The 22062-nt window shown below is 38.3% G+C and overlaps 1 protein-coding gene across 5 annotated transcripts in view; it reads right to left on the reverse strand.

Moving 5' to 3' along the window:
- The window catches only part of znf638 (zinc finger protein 638), a 29461-nt gene that overhangs the window by 3295 nt on the left and 4104 nt on the right, over nucleotides 1-22062 (reverse strand). The window contains exons 1-18 of one of the 5 annotated variants that reach the window (XM_079595951.1): nucleotides 13020-13121; nucleotides 9039-10470; nucleotides 8166-8227; nucleotides 8017-8055; nucleotides 7132-7496; nucleotides 6812-7029; nucleotides 6473-6616; nucleotides 5696-5794; nucleotides 5572-5612; nucleotides 5089-5459; nucleotides 4976-5004; nucleotides 3871-4005; nucleotides 3271-3402; nucleotides 2526-2567; nucleotides 2288-2419; nucleotides 2076-2192; nucleotides 1955-1980; nucleotides 54-1875 (exon numbers count right to left, since the gene is read on the reverse strand). In XM_079595951.1, the coding sequence (XP_079452077.1) occupies nucleotides 54-1875; nucleotides 1955-1980; nucleotides 2076-2192; nucleotides 2288-2419; nucleotides 2526-2567; nucleotides 3271-3402; nucleotides 3871-4005; nucleotides 4976-5004; nucleotides 5089-5459; nucleotides 5572-5612; nucleotides 5696-5794; nucleotides 6473-6616; nucleotides 6812-7029; nucleotides 7132-7496; nucleotides 8017-8055; nucleotides 8166-8227; nucleotides 9039-10256 (4992 nt within the window). In that variant the 5' untranslated portion in view covers nucleotides 10257-10470; nucleotides 13020-13121. Of the gene's footprint in view, nucleotides 1-53; nucleotides 1876-1954; nucleotides 1981-2075; nucleotides 2193-2287; nucleotides 2420-2525; nucleotides 2568-3270; nucleotides 3403-3870; nucleotides 4006-4975; nucleotides 5005-5088; nucleotides 5460-5571; nucleotides 5613-5695; nucleotides 5795-6472; nucleotides 6617-6811; nucleotides 7030-7131; nucleotides 7497-8016; nucleotides 8056-8165; nucleotides 8228-9038; nucleotides 10629-13019; nucleotides 13122-22062 lie in introns of those variants that run through there. The other 4 variants (XM_079595954.1, XM_079595953.1, XM_079595952.1 and 1 more) reach the window with 4 other exon arrangements.

Below are 22062 nucleotides of genomic sequence, written 5' to 3' on the forward strand. Positions count from 1 at the left end.
AACCATTAAAGAACCAAAAACAGTTTTAACAATATATATATGGTCCTTCTCACCCTGCGATCAACATCATGCCCCCTTGAACGCTTTGATGGAGGGCTGGATTCCCGCCTACTTCTTCGGGTGGATGATCCCCCACGCCTGGTGGTAGGACCATCTTCTTCAGAATTACCCCTGTTCCTGTACCTAGAAGCGGACTCCTTCTCTGGGGATGAGGTGTCCACAGGCCTGCCTCTGGACCCGGAGTTCTGAGACTTTTTCTCTTTCTCTGCCTGTTTTTTGTTCTCTGCTTGAGTGGTTTTCTTCGTCGCTTGAGCAGGTTTCTTTGCGCTTGATGGACCTTTTGTGGTTGTCTTCTCTGCAGCTTTTTTCTCCATCTCTGCCTTCTGTTTGGCTTCCTCTTCAGCACGTTTTAATGAAGACTGTAAGCGACACTGATGGACAGCTAATTCAAGGGCCTTCAAAATTTCCTGCGTAACCGGAGGAAAGTCCAGGGAGTCGTCGATCTGGAAGGGCTCAGGCACTGCTTGGGGAAGGTTTGAGGCACAATTAACTGTGACAGATGAATTACTGACAGTTTGATCAGAAGTGGAGGGCAGATCAGAATCCAAGGTTGAAATGGAGTCAGATATAACGGCTGCAGGTTCAGTTTGATTACTTGACTCATGGTTAATGACCGCCTCTAAAGATTCAGTTGGTGCCACTGTCAAGTCAATAGATTGGCCCTCATTGTTGATCTTGAGCTCCTGCTGTCCACATGCTTCCTCTTCGACATCAGTGCCTTTGGTATGTTCTTCTGGACTCTGTGTCTCCATGGCCTCTACTGCCGTTTCCTCACTGCTAACAGCTGAAGCAACAATATCCATTTCTGACTTGGACTCAACATTCTTGTCGTCTTCTTGCTTTTCATTGTCAATTTTGCTTTCTTCCACAGATGTAGGAACCAATTCTTTGGGAGCATCTTCAGCTTGTGGGACATTCTGATTGTTGTTTGCGAGTGAAGTCTCTTTCTGATTGTTGTTTGCGAGTGAAGTCTCTGTCTGATCAGTTGTATCAATTAAGACAATGGATTCTGAAGAAGCCGATTCATTCTCTACTTTTGCAGACGCCACCGAAACAGCGGATTCTCCTGAGGGAACTGAGGATGCCAGTTCAAGATTTGTTTTCCCAGATTCAACTGAAACTGAAGATTCTGAAGCCGGAAGAGAGGATATAATTTCAAGCTCTGTTTCCCCAGATTCTGAAGCAGGAACAGTGGATCCAACTACATTCTCCGTGTTCACAGATTCAGTTGAAACAACAGATTCTGATGCAGGACCAGTTGATTCAACTTCAAGCTCTGCTTTTTCAGACTCAACTGAAACTGCAGATTCTGTAGCAGGAACAGATGATTCAACTTCAAGCTCTGCTTTCCCAGACTCAACTGAAACTGCAGATTCTGAAGCAGGAACAGATGATTCAACTTCAAGCTCTGCTTTCCCAGACTCAACTGAAACTGCAGATTCTGAAGAGGGAACAGAGGATCCAGTTTCAAGCTCCTTGTTCATAGACTCAGGTTCTGCACTGGGAACTAAGGATCCAGCTTCATGCTCTTTTTTCACAGATTCAGTCTCCGGGGTCACCATGACAGTTTCAGAAACATCTTGGGGATCTATCCATATAACCTCAGAAGTAGATGTTTCTACCTTAGCAGGCATTCCAACAACAATGTCTTTGGGAGCTGTAGTAACTTTAGTTTTCAACTTCAACTTTTCTTCACTATGCACAGTAGATGTAGTAGATGCACCAGAAGCTGCTGCCGCAGCAGCCACTGGTTTTTTAGCTTTGACCATATTAGGTTTACTTTCTGTTGCTGCTGATCGACCAGGAGGCTTCGTTCTAAGAGGAGAAAATTATTTTTAAATTTCCAGAATCATTGTATAATGAAAAGCTAAATATTTTGTTCTTCCCCTCTTACCCTTTTGCATCTGGCTTCTTTTTCAACTGTTAAATAAATAACAACATGTTAAGTTATTAATTGCCACTGTGAAACAAGTGATGCTACACATACAATTGGCTAACAAAACCTGCTAAACTACCTTAATTGGTTTGGCCAGTTTGAAGTTGAGGGCATTGTTCTGGACTACACAACGAAACTTAAGGAAGCGGATGAAAATAGCCCTAGCCATAGCAGCATTCTCCATTTCAAAAATCATCTGAGATTGAAAGAAAATTAAAAACAATATTACAACAGTCACATAAAATAAATATTATGCAAGTAAATAAATAAAGTTAAATTTGAGTTTCTTACCCTGCCATTTAGAGGCAAAACCTTCTTGAATTTACCATAGCGTTTGATTACGGTCTCTACTTCTTTGATTGCCTCAAGTTTTTTTGGTACATTACCAACAATGAGAAGGCGTTCTGGCAATGTGATGATTTCCTGTGGTCAGAAGGGGGGAAAAAAAACATTCACTATAGAATAAGTCTGAGACATGATACAAGTTATTTCAGTGCTAGTCAGTGTTATCTCTTCAGCATTTACTTACATGTGATTTCTCCATGCTCATGAGCACTCTGAAAACGGACTCCTTTGGGAAGAAAATAATAAAACAGTTGGTCAGTACTAAGCAGTATTAATCAATATTAAATCAATACTATATAAACAACCTGGAGAAGACACACGCTGTGTGTTTAATCATGTCATGCACAAATAAAATATACAAGGGGTAAAGTAAAATTGAGGATGCAGTGCATCGTCAATGCATCGTGATATCGAATTGAACTGAATCGATGACATAATCGCAATCTAACCGAATCGTGAAACCAGTGTAGGTTCACACCCCTAGACGGTAGCTGTGCGTTTCAGGAGAAAAAAAACGACCTACAAGTGTTATTTATGAAAGACAGCAACGTAGGCTATAATCTTATAAATGGTATCCCTATCTCAGAGTTGTGTAGTTTGTCCGAGATGTCAAAAGTCTTCTTACAGTCCTGTCTCAGGATATCATGCAAATTAATACAACTCATGGCAGGTAAGATTTGAAAGTTTGTAACCTTACAAACCGATCTCTGCTAGCTTGTGGTAGTCCAAGGGTTCTCAACATTGTCAAATGTATATCATGTGCAATGTGGCCTATAGTAGGGGGCTCTAAAGTTATACAAATACACAAAACTACAAACAGTTGCTTTAATAAAACTTGGGTAAGAACCAACGATTTCTATGTTTCTAGGTCATTTATCAAATATTTTTTCCTCTTTATAATTTCAGACAGAGATGGTGTGCACACTCACGGTGTAGTTCAGGTCTATAGGTTGCATCATCATCTTTACAGTAATCTCTTTCTCGTTCATTTTAGCTGGGTTCTCAGAGCAGGCCTTCACCATTGCTTCAACTGCCTCTGTGTTGGGCATCTGCAGGTAGGCCTAAAAAAACACATAAATACTATTAAAATATATAATAACAATCTGATATAAAACAATATAATTAATTTAATACTAATAACAAAAAGACACCATCCATTTTTTTAAAATAAAGAATTTATATAATTTTTGCAGTATGTCATTCAACAAAGACAGGAAATAGGAATCAGCGCAATTGACCATGGAAAGCTACGAGCCTTACACTAAGTTAATCAGCTAATGTATACGTAAGAATGTTTTTATTTACTGGCTGCAATATGCTGCATTTTCCACCAAAATGTCAACTAATGATGTCGCAATACTATTGAGAACGCACATTTAGAAGCAAAGTAACTGGCTGTAGCATTGGTTTTTCTTTTTAAACACATATTTGAACTTAGCATGTTTCCTAAATCTCTGCAAAAATATTATTGTATTTTTATGCTTTAGTACAGTCAACAAAATTACATACAGCACCTTAAATGTTATTACCTTTTGTTGAGTGATTGCTATGACAGGAGTTGCAACGAACCCATATGGTTTAGCAAGATTGGTGAGGTCTTCCTCAGTAACCCCTCCTTCTGGAAGATTCGTAATCTCGACTATGTTTTTTCTCCAGGGTACTTCCTGTAGTCAAGGAAAGAAGGTAGAAGTAGTTATTCTTTGTAAAAATGTGATGGTGCTGGTCATAAAATTAGAATATCATCAAAAAGTTGATTTATTTCAAGAATTCAACTTAACAAGTGAAACTAATATATTATATAGACTCATTACATGCAAAGTGAGATATTTGAAGCCTTTATTTGTTATAATTTTGATGATTATGGCTTACAGCTTATGAAACCCACAAAAGCAAAATCCCAGAAAATTGGAATATTACATGAAATCACACAGTAATACCATGGTCATTGAACCAGGTTTTGGTTCTTTTGGCAGTGTGGGCAGGTGCAAATCCTGCTGGAAAAAAAAATCCTCTTTTCTGATGAGAGCAAATTTTGCTTCTCATTTGGAAACCAAGGTCCCAGAGTCTGGAGGAAGTATGGAGAGGCACACAATCCAAGATGCTTGAAGTCCAGTGTGAAGTTTCCACAGTCTGTGTTGGTTTGGGGAGCCATGTCATCGGCTGGAGTTGTAAATGAGATGCAAAATTTGCTCTCATCAGAAAAGAGGACTTTGGTCCACTGTGCTTTATTAAATCCAGTCAACGCAGCCGTCTACCAGGACATTTTCAGAGCACTTCTTGCTTCCTTCATTTTCCAGCAGTATTTGCACCTGCCCACACTGCCAAAATAACCAAAACCTGGTTCAATGAGCATGGTATTACTGTGTGATTTCACGTAATATTCTAATTTTCTGGGATTTTGATGTTGTGGGTTTCATAAGCTGTAAGCCATAATCATCCAAATTATAACAAATAAAGGCTTGAAATATCTCACTTTGCATGTAATGAGTCTATATAATATATTAGTTTCACCTTTTGAGTTGAATAACTGAAATAAATCAACTTTTTGATGATATTCTAATTTTATGCCCAGCACCTGTATATACTGCAAGTATGTGTATATGCAGTTTAGAGGGAGAACACTAAATAACATACCTTCTTTACAAACTTACAATCTTCGGTCCCTGCCAAATTACACAAACAAATGTTATACAGATTGTCCAACATGACCACAGGAACAACTACAAAAGGAAGATGCAGGAACTTACCTGAACCCTTAACAGTGGCTTTAACTTTAGGTGTCTGTGCCATCTTTTTGGGGTCGTTCGGTTTTCCCTTGGTTACTTGAGGTGTCTTGAAACCTGGCAACTCTTTTGCTTTAGCTGGCTGAGATGCCTTCACTGGATTTGCACCCTTCACTGGATTTGCACCCTTCACTGGATTTGCACCCTTCACTGGATTTGCACCCTTCACTGGATTTGCACCCTTCACTGGATTTGCACCCTTCACTGGATTTGCACCCTTCACTGGATTTGCACCCTTCACTGGATAACCACCCTTCACTGGATTTGCACCCTTCACTGGATTTGCACCCTTTATTTTCGCTGACTGAGTTGGTTTTGTCATAGTCACCTCTTTTCTATAATAAGTCACAAAAACATTCGTAAAATGTTAAAAACAAGCATATATATATAAAACATCATGTTAATTTTTAGATGCACTGCAAAACCACTGCATGCATGAGAACTTACTTCTTAACAGGTTTTCTCCTATCATCATCATCTCTTGCATCCTACAAAAGCGCACAGATCGGATTTAATGCCAGGGCTTGGTATAGTTCACATCTTTAAGTGGACTTGACAGAGTCAAACATACCTTCTCCATGCAGATCTTAATAACATGACCACGAATTGTCAGGTTCTTAAAGTTGAGCAAAGCTTTGGCATCCTCCTCTCTCTCCATACATATAGAGGCCTGAAGAGAGGAAGAATCACAAACGTTTGCTTTCACAAATTAGCGGCAATTTGAGGGTGGCAATTACTTGAGTGGTGAGTTCATTATTACTCTTAATGAAAAACACAACAACAAAACAGTATAATGACAAACTCTCTTATATTAACAAAACGAATAAGATGCCGTTATTAGCAAAAGGAATAAGCATGGCAGACTCATTCCTGTGGTACGCTTGAAGGTGTGTGTGTGTGTGTGTAAATTAGAAGTGTTTCCTCTGGAAGTTGCCACCTTCATCAGGGAAAGTTTACAGATTGCCTCAATGTTTGCAGGTTCCCAATTAGCATTGGGTTTAAATCCAAAATATTGCCAAATAGGCTCAAAATGCCTCACTATCGTCACGTGAAATCTGACTCCTGCTGCGACTCTCGCTGAATTAAGCAGGCACGTTCAGTTTTTAATTGTAGTGTCTGTTCTCTAACTGAACTAAATCATTTTAATTACAATAAAACAAATCAAAACAACTGGAGGGCGGGGCTAAGTTATGTAATCGGTGCGCGGCCGACTATCACAGCAAACCTAATGCGGAGAATTCATCTTTGCCATTACAGAAATAAATTACATTTTAAAATAAATTAAAATAGAAAAGTTATGTTAAATTGTTATATTAATTCACAATATTGCAGTGTTTACTGTATTTACCTCTCGAATCGCCTTCAGGAGGATAGCAGTGTATATCTTGCCAAAAGGTTCAATGGCATCAGACAGTTCTTTGTTGGTAGTCCCATGAGGAAGTCCAATGAGCCTCAGCAAACATGATGTGCCCGGGGCATCCCTGCCTTTAGGCTTCATTTCATGCAAAAACAAAAATAGCCATTAGATTTCATATTTTTTAGCACAGATACTCTTATCTTATATTTTTTTTCAAAAGTGTTATCTAATGACCCTGCAGCAAATACGACAATATAATGACCTTAAAGCCAAAGTAATGAAGGAACAAGCACATTTACAATGGCATGTAACTGCTGTATGAAGATGTACCTTTGGAGTGCTGGGGGTCTTTGTGACGGAGGTTCTGCTTGACTTGGAGTATTCAGCTCTCTTAGGTGGTGAAGGATGTTTCCAGCTACTGCTGCTTTGCTTTGATGAGGAAGTAGAGGAAACACTCTTTTTTTTAGCTAGCTCAGCCAGCAGGGCTGGTGCCAAGGACTTCACAACAGCCTTCAAAGTATTACTGTCTGTAATTGAGGAAAGCTCAGCTGTGTGGAAGAAAAGAACTTCATGTAGTAGTACACCAAGTCATTTGAAAGCAAAAAAAGAGATACGTTGCATTGCAAGAGCATTGTAATAAGTGATCTTACCTGATGACATGAGTTTCATGGCCAGTCGTTCACTACTGCTGGGTCTCTGCTGCCGGGACGGGCTGCTCCGGCGGGGACTCGAACGGCGTGCAGGAGAGTGCCTACTGTAACCTGGAGACCTTGATCGTTGAGATGGAGGACTACGGGACCTTCGTCTGTAAGGACTTCTTTGAGACTTCCTATGGGGGGACCGGCTGTGACTTCTGCTACGCCGGTACCTTCTAGGGCTTCGGGTTCGGGAGCGTGAACGGGAGCGTTTACGACGGCTGGAAGAGTCATGGTGCCGCTTCGGGCTGGGGGATCTGGAGTACGAGTGTGATCGGGTGTGCCGCTTTGAGCTGCTGTGTTCTGATTTGGCCTCAGGTCTGTGGATGATTGACATTTTTAAGTGATTTTAAATGCCATTTAAATGGACAATTGTCTTAAAGTATAAGATATATACATTAAAAAAAAAATATATATATATATATATATATATATATATTAGGGCTGTCAAAAGATTAATCGTGATTAATCACATCCAAAATAAAAGTCTGTGTTTGCATAATATATGTGTGTGTACTGTGTATAATTATTATGTATAAATACACACACATTCATGTATATATTTAAGAAATATTTGCATTTATATACTGTATATAATTTATATCATATATAAATATGTTGTATATAAATATAACCAATTTTTCTTAAATATATACATGATTGTGTGTTTTTATATATATAAATAATTATACACAGTACACACACATATTATGTAAACACAAACTTTTATTTTGGATGTGATTAATCGTGTTTAATCTTTTGACAGCCCTAATATATATATATATATATATATTTATTTCTAAACCTAAATGCTCAAGATTGATTTTGGTAGGGATTTACCTTGAAACGGAGACAGACTCAACGTTCCAGTCAGGGTATCTATTATAAAATAAATATATAGTTTTTCGTTAATTAAATGAGAAATTCTCCTATGGAATTCTTAAGTAAAGGAGAACATGAGCAATAGGAGCAAATCATAAAACACTCACTGTTTCCTAAGACGCCTACAACTCTCAATGTGAAGATTTGTGTTCTGATGTTCAAGCCAGTTCTGTGAACAAAACAAAAAATACTTTAACAATGTCTTTGCTTTTAAAATAATGCTTTAAGTGTTTTCAACAGTGCAATTGATTATAAAAATGACCAAGATCTGTAAATAGATCCAAAAAAAAAGAAGAAGAAAAAAAAAAACATGAAATACCAGAGGTCAAAAAGTAAGACATGACAAAACTTGTTTGCCTCACTATAGTCTCAGTGCATAAAAAAAATTGTCCATGATTGTCACGACAAAACTTCTTCACCATGAAAAAAAAAAGGTCCAAAGTGTGTTCTTCCGGTATTACGGAGATGGAGATCACCATCTGCCTTTTGTCTTCAGCACTGTGGAAAAGTCATCAGGTCTGCCTTCACAATATCTTTTTTCAGCCAGTCCAAGGTCTTAAACTAGGTCTCAGCAAAATGTTTTTTTTTCAGCAGGCTTCCCCAGGTTCCCAGAAAACGGACCGATTAATTTTCTTCTGAAGCTGGAAATGGCTTGGAGTAGAGAAATGCAATTTTTTTTTCCAGCCATGGTTTACCAGCTGTATTATCTACTCTGTTTACATCAGCTTATTGGCTTCTCTTTTTTTTAACCCACAATGAACTGCACAATTATTGAGCAACTGAAGTTAACAAACATTAAAATTTCATTATAGGTTTCTGATATTTTATTTCAGATTTAAATTTGGTACAGTTTTAGCTCAAAGTTCACCAACACATCGAAATGAATTAAACAGCAATCGAGACCCTTTACATACACCGAATAATGCAAAATAATGCAAACATCTTTCAAATGAGGCACTACTGGGTAAGAAGATACTCACCTTAATCTGGACACATTCAATGTTACATAGAGAGCATGTATGAGGAAAGATTCTTGGAGTAGCTGCTGAGTAATCATTCATCATGGTAGGGGTCGGAAGCCTCTTGGTGGCGGCGGGCACGTTGATTGGAGGAGAAAGGAACGGGATCCAGTTGGGATTCTGACCTCCGGAGATATTGTCCATGGCCATCATTGGAAGAAGACCAAGTTGAGGCGGCATCTGTGCAGGAGGTCGGCTGGGCGGTGGCAGAACAGTCTGGGATGCAGATGGTCTCACTGGGATCGTCTTCACGAGTCTTGGATCTACTGGTGGAGGTTTCTGAAGCTTTGGAACAGGGACTGGAGCTGGCTGGCATGGCTGAGGATGCTTTGTGATGTCCATGCCGCTGAAGGGTGGTTTAGAGACCTCACTCACATACTTTGGTGACTCTTTAGGCAGGTGTTGTTCACTTGCATACCCATCCGCGTTCTCCTCGGGGTAGCCAAATTTACTAGAATGTCTATAGTCAATGACTTGAGATCTCGCATCAACGTCCCTTTTCACTTTACGCATACGGATGTCCCGCAAAATAAACGGTAGGTTGTCAGGAGTCAGCTGATCATCTGGATAGTGACTTAGAAGCTCTAGGTCCTCATTGGAGAGTCCAAAGCTTGCTAGGATGCTGCTGGCACTTTCAGAGGTGTAACGTGAAGGCCGCTGTTCTGGTGGAGGTTGGCTGTCCAAACCGCTTGATCCTCCGCCAAAACCCGGAGACTGGAACAGCTGGGAGGAACTGGAAGGACGATCCAAGCTTGAAGATCCGAAGAGCTTGCTGGGGCCTTGGTATATGGACCAGTCCACCTCATCAGATCTCGAAGACCCTGAAAAGATGTTCCCTCCGGAGGAAAGCACGTCATCCCTTGCGTCCTTTCTCATGCGGGGATCTATTTTTTTGGGTTGCTGGAGCATTTGAGTGAGAAGGCGCACTTCCTCGCGGGCTCCCCGAAGGTTCTGGTCTATGGCGGCTTCAAGATCTGGGGAAATCTGTGACTGCCGTTGTCCTAGTGAGAAGGGCTGGTTGACCATTCCCCCACGAGAACCAGACATTGAACCTGGGCCAAGACGGGCTGCCCCCAGCTCCATTCGAGGCTGTGACCCAAGACCATACTGGCCGGGCACAACGGGTCTCTGAGCGCTGGGGAACAGCCCTCCACGGGGATTATACAATGGATGCGACATGTTGACCTTAAGCAAGTTGAGCAAGGTCAAAGCAGGTGTTGCAATTGCAGACGGAGTGACGCTTGTGCCAGCAATTGCATTCAGCTGGTGCAGTGCCAACTGAGTCTTTATCTGTGCCAACTGGAGGGAGACGGGGCCTAAGACCGGCAGACTCCCAAAATGTCTCAGGGAATTTGCAACAGGGGGCACAAAACTTTCCAAGAACAATGAAAAGCTGGAAAAATTAGGGGAAAAAACACACAGAAAGTGTTATTGGCTTGTCGTCTTCACGTCCTCACACAGAAACTGCAAAACCGCTGCGACCATTTTCCCCTTCTGTCACACTCTCAAATCTCCAGCTTCAAGGGATTAAAACAGGTTTCCATGTCTTCACTGAAGAAGAAAACAGCAAGCAAAAAGGACAAGACAGACAAAGGAAAATAATATCACAGTTTTAGAGTATTTCTACACAACATTCATGCAGGAGTTTTAGTGGTTTTCTTTCTTTTTTTGGCCTGGATATGAACAGGGAGGGACAGACATGCCTTGAGACAGGACAACATGATAGGTCAGACTCAGACTTATGTTAATTCATAGATATTAGACAAATGTATTTTATGAATACTGTGAGCATTATCTTGAGCTTTTTTTAATGTCAACGCTGGCTTTTCAAAATAAAACTTGGGGAGTCTGAACGGTCAATATTGTCCATCCATGTAAACAAAGATCACACTAGGGTGATTCATCTTCGTCAACAGTTTAATAAAAAAAAATAAAGAGACTTAAATAATCTAGCCTACTGCTGTAAAATAAACTAAAGAGCTGCTGCACTAAACAATTCTCAAAACAACAACAAATTCTAAGTGAACAAGGGCTGTGTTTTCCAAAAGATTTCTATAATCTACTTAGGCTTATGGCGCTTTTGGGGAACGCAGTACACAAAGTACCAAGATTAATACCAATATTTTTTTCAAATAGTAAAAGTGCCAAGACAATCAAATGAAAGTGTTAAAGTCAACATGAAACAGCATTTATCTTCCATAATATTTAAAAAAAAATCGAAGTAAAAAATAAAAATTGTAGGGCAGGACATCACATAATTATATTCCATTGGAATTTAAAAAAATAAATAAATCTGTCCTTAATGGCCATAATTGGCGTAACCTTAGTTAACAGGCAATAAACACGGAATGAAACAAAAGTTCACCATATCTATTTTTCAAATGAGTGTCATTTATCTTATGCTTTGATTTTTTTTACCTTAATCTTTAATCAAAATAAATTATCCAATAATTTAGTCTGCTAAAGCCCTGTCCCTGCAGGCATGCATTAAAAGGATAGAAATGTAAAGAATGTTGGTAATCTAACAGTTGGCGGTAATGATTGACTTTCATAGTCAATGTTTACCGTCAAAACTGTCTGGGTTACCAACACTCTTTAATATTCTCTTCAAATATCTTTTGTGTTCACAAGAAGAAAGAAACTCATACAGGTTTGGAACAACATGAGAGTGAGTAAATGATGACAAAACTTTCATTTTTTGGGTGAACTATCCCAATAAGCTGCCTCCATTTTTTGGCCAATGCCCACATCTCAAAATCCAGTCAACGAGTACTAAAAAAAATTCTCACTAATCTGTTACTCTTTGATATCTGTCACAAGATGGATGAATATATATATTTCCATTTCATCGTGGATTTACACTGTTGTGTTAAAAAGTAGCCTAAAACAATATCAAAACAGTGCAGATGTCAGTCAAAAAGAAAGATATTATGAACAAATTTTTTCTCATGAATAACGTGCACTAACAGAATTATGCACAATGAGACAAGTAAATGAGGTAAATTTTGTTTTCAGTATTCTTCTGATATAATTGATTAATTCCAAACTTTCTTATACAAAACTTTAAAAGGTAGGCTATTGGTGTCAATATCAGAATTTGAATGAACAAAAAAAACTGTATTAACCACCATGCATCTGAAAACCAATAAGACTGGGTTTTGTATTGCATTCACTGCCGTGACTCAGCAGGAAGTGTTTTTAAAGTGAAATATTTAGGCTACTGCAGCAAAAAAAAAAAAAGGGTCTCAGACGTGAGGCCGCCATCCAGCGACTGAACACAAAATGTCCACTGAACAGCAGCCATTTCTGATAGCAGGCCTACACCTGTATTAAATGTCAACCACTGGACAGTGGACACTAACGTTACACAGTGCCATTTTTTGGGGCATTTTGAAAAAAAAATACACAAACACAAGACGATGTTATAACCCAGCATCTGCTTCAGTTCCACGGGTAGCAAAATTGGAGCATATGTAATGCAATTAAATCATGTTAAACTGCAAACAACTGCCATAACACGTATTTGTGATGAGACTGACCAGCTGACCGATCGACCGTGAAATGTTATATAACCAAACAGAAAACTATAACGCTCCCTTTACGACACCGCAAGATCGACCGTGGATCATTTCAATGGCGTTATAGTCTGGATGGGGTGTTTGCGCGATGTTTTTGTGGCCAGTGGATCTCATACAAAAATGAAAGCAATGTTTAAATGCACGAAATACGCAATATAAGTGATCTGATGGGCAGATCGGTAGCGAAATCAACTGGATCCGTGCAGGCCTCGGGCTCTGCAGCTTCGCCATGAGTATCGTTTACCTCGCTCTTCGTCGGCGTCGTCATTTCACAGAGCAATACGCACATTATTCGACAAAGAAATCGCCACATTTACACTACAACCGCTATAGAACACTATTGCAATGCACCACTGTAACATACCTCGTATTTTAATATGTAAAATCTTACGATGGAAATGCATCCGATGAAGAAAACGCTCCGATTTCAGGGGACGGTCGGTTTGCGTCTCAGACGTGACTACTCGATCGACGAGTTGTAGAACAACACATATAGTCAGGAAAACCAATCAAACCAGAACCATTGTGATACGGAAAACCGTCAAACTTTCAATTATTACGTACAGACAGACTTATTATTTCACGGAAAGGGTGAACTTTATTGCACCGTAGGTAAATAGAGACATGTTTTATGCCGTTTCTTGTAAACAGCAGAGAGGGAGTCCTTTCCTTCAAGGATATCCAGGAGATGGCAGTGTTTGCCTTTTTGAGTCTCTGTTGGCTCAGGAAAAGACTCTCTACTTGTTGAAACATCACGTCATAACAATGCAGGCCTACAAACGTATATTATATTTCAATGAAGGCATATATTTGTATGTATTTTAGCCTTTTTTTATGTTCTCTAAGTAATTTTACATGCGTCATGGTTCACATTTAGTGTGACAAAGCACCTATTAATCCTCAATAATTGTAGGCTTAGTTCTGGGCCAGATATTTGGAAGTTCAGACTCTCAGAGTTGCTGCATGTCGATGTTCTTGACATCTAGACTAATCCTTGTCACAAGGTCAGAGATTTTAGCACACCATGTCTCTCTCACATTTCTGCAGCTGAACCTCTTTCTATTACACATCGACTGTCTCACCGCAGTTTTTGAAAGAAAATGTATTCAAACAAATATTGAGATTTAATTTAATTTAATTAATTTAATTCTTTGGTACATTACATTATATTTATTGTTCGTTAAATTATACGTTCTTGTTAATAAGACATTTAGTAAATCAATTAGCCTACCATGATGATTTTCATTGTCTGCATTGTTGATTTTTATGCCTTTGTAACTTGTAAATTTAGTTGTGATCATAAGAAAGAGATTGGTTTGGGATGCTGTTATAATGTCATGACTCAAAGAGTAACAAGAGAGCTGTTATTCGCTTTAGGTGAAATGTTATGCCAAGTGTTCTGGCTCAGTGTTAAGACTGGCTATTTTATTCATTTATTTTTGTCTATAGATGTGAGAATTCTTTTTTTTTTTAATCAAGAAAAAAATTACAATAGTGCAAACACGCATCTTTTAGAAATCCAACAAAAGAAACAAGAAACAGCAAACAGATATTAATCATGGTACATGAAGATCTCATCATATTTCTTAAAAAAAGTAATTATTAAGACTGGCAAGTGACAACTTTATTTAACCTATATTGTACCACATTATTTTTGGCCTTAACCAAACATTTAGTGATATTAATGAACAATGTGTTATGTATATTTCCAGCTCAGTTAATTGTAAATGCTTCTTTTATGTTAATGTTAAAGGGATAGTTCACCCAAAAAGGAAAATTCTTTCATTAATTAGGCTAACTAAGCTCAAACGCTTAACATGAGAATTAATCTCATTGGTTCTCACACAGACGAACATGCTTGAGCTTCTGTTTACCACAATTGTGTGAGATAATTAATGTTTACTTGTGAATAAAAGCCTAAATTAATCTGTTCATCATATAAAGCGATTGTGTCGGTGTCTCTTCAGAAAAACTGGACTAAACCGCATATGGATTACTTTTACGCTCTCTTAAATACACTTTTTGAAGTGTCAAAGTGGTAGTTGCGTAGCTGTTAATGGAGGGACAGAAAGCTCTCAGATTTCATCAAAAAGGTCTTTATTTGTGTTCTGAAGATGAACGAAAGTCTTACGGGTTTAGAGCAACATGAGGGTGACAGAATTTTCATTTTTGGGTGAACTATGCCTTTAAAGATTTAAACAAGTTCATATAGGTCTAATCTGAGATGTAGATCAAATCTTATTTTAATCACTTTCAGATATCTTTCATAGAAAGCCATAAGCTTTAATGGAATCTGACTGCTTTATCCAATCAAGTTTGTTTCGTGTTGTATTTTTAAGGTTATGAGGAAACCCCTTGATCACACTCTCTGTGCATCATATTGCAGATCAGGCTACATTAAGTGACCCAGAGAAGCTGTGATATGTGGCTGACAACGTCAAACATCATGTAAAACACCTAATCCTGACACATCTGATAAATCACTGAACCTGTTTTTAATGTGTGGATAGTATACACTATTGTTCAAAAGATTGTGATCAGGTTTAAAAAAAAAAAAAAAAAAAAAAAAAAAAACTTTTCTTTTGCAAGGACACATTACATTGATTTAAAGTGACAGTAAAGACTTTTACATTGTTACAAAAAAATCCGTTTCAAATAAATGTTGTTCTTTTGAACCTCGTATTCCTAAAATAATCCTGGAAAGAAAAGAGGTCACGGTTTCCTCTGAAGCAGCAAAACTGTTTTTAAAATTGATAATAAGAAAAAATGATTAGTAATTGATTAGTAAATTATTAGATAATGAGCAGCAAAGCAGCATTAGAATGATTTCTAAAGAATCATGTCACACTGAAAGGCAGGGTAGGTGATTTGTTCCCGATTTTTTTTTGTTATGCTAGTTGAAAGTCTCTTCAGCAATCACTAAGTGTAGTGGTCTAAATGTATTTAATGCATATATTGTCTGTGGAAGTCGTAGGACCATAAAATGTTCATCCAATGACATCTTATTTGCATTCGGACCAAATAAGATGTCCTACCTGCCTGACAAGATATGTATTTCCATACCTCCGCGCACCTGCTCGAGCAGACATCACACTTCATCAGCACGTTTCATGCTCATGTTTCATTCGATTTGACAAGCTTTTGAGAACTCCCAAAACGAACTCCAGACGAATTTAGTTTTGGCCTGCTTTTGTTCGAAATGGCGTCACATCAGTTCACAAGTATATCGGGGCCTTTAGACAAACGTCAGTCACCACGCAGCGCAACCGAAACAGTGCAACTTTTACAGTTCCTCGTGAACCAAAACAACAAGCTTATACTGTGTTCACGCCATACCTGCTGTAATTTGGAAGAGATGGAAACCTGTGATGTTATAGGACTCATATATTTAAGCGTTTCTATGTCATCAACACAGAAATTAATCTGCAGCAGTCAGGTGGTACAACTAGATCTCTGTAAGTTGTTTACGTTCCTTATTATTGTAATGTTATGTGCTTTGAGACATGAGGTAGTTTAACGCCGTCTCTCGTGACGCTTTGAGGACTCACTGTGTGTGTTCATGTGTTTTGAAGGCGGGATCTTATACTTTCAAAGCCAACTTGCTATTGCTAGCCGCTCCTAAAATTAGCTACATTGAAGACTGGATTAATGATGCTGAAAATTCAGCGTTTCTTCACAGAAATTAGGTGAACGCAGGTTAACAAGTTTGATCATTATGCCATTTTTTTTTTTTTTACCATATTGCCTTAAAATGTACATTATTAGATTGTTGTTCCTTTCCATCAACTTGGCAAGCTCAAACCTAACCTACACCCTGAGTATTTACGGTGCTTGACCACATGAGCAGAACTCGGTTAACCAGAAGGTCAAGCCTGAGCTGTGTTTCCCAAAAGCATTTTAACCCTAAGCAGATTGTAGAAACCATTGATGCAAATACGGTCTATTTAGGCTCATGATGCTTTTGGGAAACAAAGTCCTGAACAGTTGTGCAGTGAAAGACACAGAATAATACTTTCACACTTATACTTCTAGTCCTATTGCTCATCTCAGTTTTCCTCTCTCCCTCTTTTCATCTCTATATCCTTCTCATTGACTCTGGTTTATGTCCAGGTCCAGCATAGTGACAGACCAAATTCATTTAAGCACCCGAGGCCAATTTCAATCAATAACAGTTTAGACACAAAGAGAGAGAGAGAGAGAAAGCTGGCCGCGTTACAAACACTCAGACAGGAGCGACAGAAGGAAAAAGAGACATGATGATAGGTGTCATTTGCACGGGACTTAGATAAACTGTTCGCCCTTTTCATCCCTTCCCCTTCAAGCATTATTGTAGTACTTGCACTAGCCGTGGCTACATTATCGGCAGCTGGCATGGCACCATTTGTCCTTGTCTTGCAGGACAAATTATGTGGACAGTGAGGGGTCCCGTTAACAGATAACTAATTAAATATAACAAGAATAAATGCCCCCCAGGGCTTGGGGGAATACCTAGCACTCAGCGCTACAGGACAGACTCTCCCAGGAGCCCTTCAGTTCATAAAAGGTCACGATAACATCATGTCCTCATGGCGGATGGAGCTCGGGCTACAAGTATTTTCAGTTTGCATGAAACCCGCTGGGTCTTATTTTAGACATCTAGGTTTAGTGTCAGATCAAAGCATAATTCACATTATATATTGTGCATTCTGTTTATTTTATTAAAGATCTATTATGCACTTTTACTAACTCTTGATTTAGTTTTTGAGCTCTGCTAAAATAGTTTTTCATGCTTGAATGTTAAAAAAAAACACCTTATTTTTCACAGATTTTACAGTGTTGCAGCACCTCTCTTCCCAGTCTGTCAGTAACACACCGGCTGCGTCTGAAATCGCATTCTCTCTTGAGTAGGATCTTATTTTAAATAAGTTATTACTTCACGACCGCCAAAAAAGTATGTTATAGGATGAGTGTGTGTAGTATGAATGTAATCTGAATGTACTACATCTGCCATGTTGTTTTTATCATGTGATCTACTAGTAGTTCTTCACTGTCATTCACAAATCCTCCATCGAGTCTCCATCGTATGCACACTTCATAATCTCGCCGGAAGTAGTAGGTCATCCGGGTATTTTTGCCTACTCTTTTATGAGTACTGTAAATTCGGACATACTTTTGTCACATACTGTTTTTCGCCTACTATATAAGTATGTAATTTCGGATGCAGCCTCAGTTTAGTTTCTGTTTCTATGAAGCCCCTCCTTCTGAAAAGTGCAATGTGCTCTGATTGGTCGGCTGGATCTTCACGCGTGTTAAATGTCACGCCCCTCACCATAACCACACGTTTATAACACTACTAACTCAACCCAACCATGCCCCGCCCCTTTATTTTGTGTATGCTTTGGGCGGGAATTATTTAAATGAGGATGTGTTTGTTTCTGGAAGAAAACTCAAGATTACAATGAAGGCGTTTCAGGGATTCAGAAACAGTGACACTGATATAGAGAAGAACTGCCTTTGAAGTGACTTTGTGCTTTGTAACTTTGCATGTAATAATATTAATGTTAATTAATTTCACTGTCTATACATGGCATGTTTTATGGTCAGACCACATGCAGTGAATTCTGATTAATTGTGTGGCTTTCTATTGTACCACCTGTAATATTATATTGGTTATCTGTAAGGTAGAAAGCAGATCATTAACATTATATGAACTATTGATATATTTGGTTATAACTTGTAAAACATACACAGGCATTAATATGCCATCCCGTTAGACATGAAACATGGTCACCTTGTCATTTTTACAGTGAATTTCTAACAACCAAAGCTGCTGTTTTTTTTTTTTTACATGAATTTAACAGGATTATTTTTTTACAGTGTTGGGTACCTCTAGGTCTAATTAATGTTAATGTTTTGGATTGGTGGTGAATATGAAAGAACATCCTGTCAAGGCATGAGTCCTATGGGTGACTACTGGTTAGCTCAAAAGTGCTGGCTAATGTTTCTATAATGAAGGCTTCATTCTGGGCTCTGGTTTCATCATCCCATCTGAAAAGATTTCTTTCAGCACCTCGGCACCATCTATTTCAGAGTACAGACACACACGGATAAACACTTACACACCCTCATGCAAACACAACCCCTTTAACCTTCTACCACACCCGTGATCTCAGAATTGTGCTGGCGAGGCGTTTTGTGGTAACAGTGTCTTCAGACATGTTCACCATCTTTTCCGTTGTAACTGAAAACCGCTCGTTCTTCATTTCAGCATGTCCTCATCTAACTCTGTTTCTTCCAAAGTCTGTATTAGTTAATGTGTTTGGTAATTTTTCGATCTATGGTAGTTTGTATAAAATCTCTATTTTTTTTACATTGAATACTATCGGATATATCAAATTTCATTTAATAAGTTGATTGATTCAACAATATAAGTATGTGAGCCATAGTCCAACAGGTAATCTGTGAACACCCTGTATTTGCTCTTGAGGTTTGGGTCTGGCTGTGTTGACATGACACCCTTTAAATCAGCATTGCTTCTCTGAGTTACCTTTCACGGGGTTCAAGAGAGTCTCTGGCTGGTTGATGGACCTGTCACTTGGCCTTTTGGGACAGTGCCACATTGTTTACGAAAATGTTCATTGGACATCTTGTACATCCATTTTTATGCCTGGCAAATGTTATTTATGTGTTGCAAATTCTGCTGATTTGTCATCAAGATAATATTATTTAGCAGATGAGGTCACTCACAAAAATTCATTCATCTTAAAAGCATAAATAAGAGAGTATTGATAACCACATACTTTGAATCATATGGCATTGTATTCCAGAAATGGTGTGTTTATGAATTTATGGGGTTGCATTACAATTTAAACATTTAAAAATCTTATTTTTTCAATAAGATTTTTTTTTAAAAGAAATGATGTATTCAGCATTAAATTGATCAAAAGTGACAGTTAAGACATTTAAAATGTTACAAAAGTTTTCTATTTTAAATAAATGCTGTTTTTTACACTTTCTATTGATAAAATAATCCAGGAATTAAAATGATCCACAAAAATATTAAGCTGCACAACACACACACACACACACACACACACACACACACACACACACACACACACACACACACACACACACACACACACACACACACACACACACACACACACACACACACACACACACACACACACACACACACACACACACACACACACACACACACACACACTGTAAACTGTGCATGCCCATATAACATATCCAAAAACATATGTAACCTTTCTGAAGGAGGAACCCATAAATCTTGTTAAGGGGCCCAGATATAGATATCTTCTACTGCCCATCTACGGTCCTTATGGCATTAAAAATGAACCAAGGCCAATAGCCAAGGTCATGGCAACATGTGCTAAGAACATAGCAGATCAGGATATAGAATATAAATGTGTATGTGAATTTCTTTTAGCAAGCTTGTTAAGACAAAGTAATGTCACTCTGTCAAAGGTGAATAGGAACCATTAAACTTTCTAGTATTCAGTTTCTGATAACAACTAGTACCAGGAGACTATGATTAACACATCTATTCTGCCAATAAATCCTGCCAAGGTTGGAATAGTCTGTTCAGGCTTTCTGTCTCGTATCCCATATCTCTCTTCAGTTATATATAAATGTATATATATATATATATATATATATATATATATATATATATATATATATATATATATATATATATATAAATGAATACCCCTGTATAGAATTCCTCACAACACTCTACAAAACAGGTGTTGTCTAAAGCACACCTGATGCAACAAATCAAGGGCTTCATTAGTTGCACCAGGTGTGCTTGAGCTAGAACACATGAAATATCTGATCTGGCTAGGTTTGTTGAGTGTCACGTTTGACTGCATGTTAGAAATATGGCTAAGTCAAAAGAATGGTCCAAAAAGTTAAGAGAAGATATCATCGCGCTTCACAAAAAAGGAAAAGGATACAAAAAAATAGCAACTAAATGTTCCCAGAGACACCGTTGGAAGCATAGTTCGCAAGTTTTTATGTTATACTTCTATCGGTCTGCGCAGCGGAAGTCGAACACACCTAATGGCTCTCTTTAAGAATAGGCCATTGAATAATTGGTTCACCCGATTGCTCTGATCAAAACGTGTTGCTCAGAGACGCACAACAGTTCTGCTCTGGCTTTATAATCTGGCTAAGTAATATTTTCGTTGGAAAAACTGAGCAGAAACAGACAATATTGTGTGTAAAATACATCACAATATCAACTTATTTATTGAACTGTTGTATCGGGAATGGATTACAAATGGATTACTGGTAACCTCCGTACAATCGTTTTTTATTGCTATTTTATTGGTTTTAAAATAGATATTAATATCCATAACACTTGTAAATGGTAATCACTTTAAATAGTGTCTTTTTTAGCAGCCTGATGAAAGCCAGTGTTGATTCAAGACCTAATTTGGATGACACAAAGATAGATTAATCTGGGTTACTGCCTCATAAATCTCCAGTTTTAAAAGCATGCACTATTTTTGGACACCACAAAGGTCTGAGTTTATATGTGAGGTCTTGAGATTTGGCTATTTAGTTCACAGTAGGGTTGTTTGGACATTTTAATGCCATTTCGAAGTACACATGAGGAAAGCAATTGCAAGAGGGAGAGGGAATGAAACCATTATCTCCTGGTATTTATTTTGTCAATGTTCAATCAATGGCGTAAGCCTGTGGCTGTGACTACTTCCAGAACAAACAAACCGGAGTCATAAATCTGTTTCAGATTGCATTCAGACTTTCATCAAGCCATGGGATCATCACTACAGGGTTATGTTACCGGCCATATCACGGGACTCGATTAGGAGGCTACAGCAGATTGTCGCCTTCTAAAATACATCAGTCCACGTAATTGTTTTTAGAAAATTCCTTTGCCTAAATTTCATCATAACTTTGAAATAATAGTCCGCTAGCAGGTGACTGATTGGTTTATGCAGTGAAGGTCATCATTCAGCATGGTTTAGCTCACCATCTTTTAAGTCATGACCCTTTGCTATGTGCTGAATTTATGTCGTGTGTAGCCGTTTTATTCGGTTTGCATTCAGCTGCTTGACATGACTGGCCCTTCAGCTCAAGGGTCTATTTGGAGCGAGCTTTAGTTGTGTCTATTAGTTGTGTTAGTGCGAACCAGACAGACAGCAAGAAGACATCGTGTCCTATTCCTCGTGTGCTTTGTGAATATATCATGATTATCTTTTTAAATGCATAATTAGTTTTAATGCAGTTTTTGATGAGCATAATGGTGACATTGAGAATGTAGAGGTTAATGATGATATTTCAGCAACGTTTGTGATTACGAAGATGAGGACAGTGACAATTAAAACAATTATTTTACAGATTGTGATTTTAAAATTAAAACATGA

The sequence above is a fragment of the Phoxinus phoxinus genome, assembly GCF_949152265.1.
Source record: "Phoxinus phoxinus genome assembly, chromosome: 2".
NCBI classification, from domain to species: domain Eukaryota; kingdom Metazoa; phylum Chordata; class Actinopteri; order Cypriniformes; family Leuciscidae; genus Phoxinus; species Phoxinus phoxinus.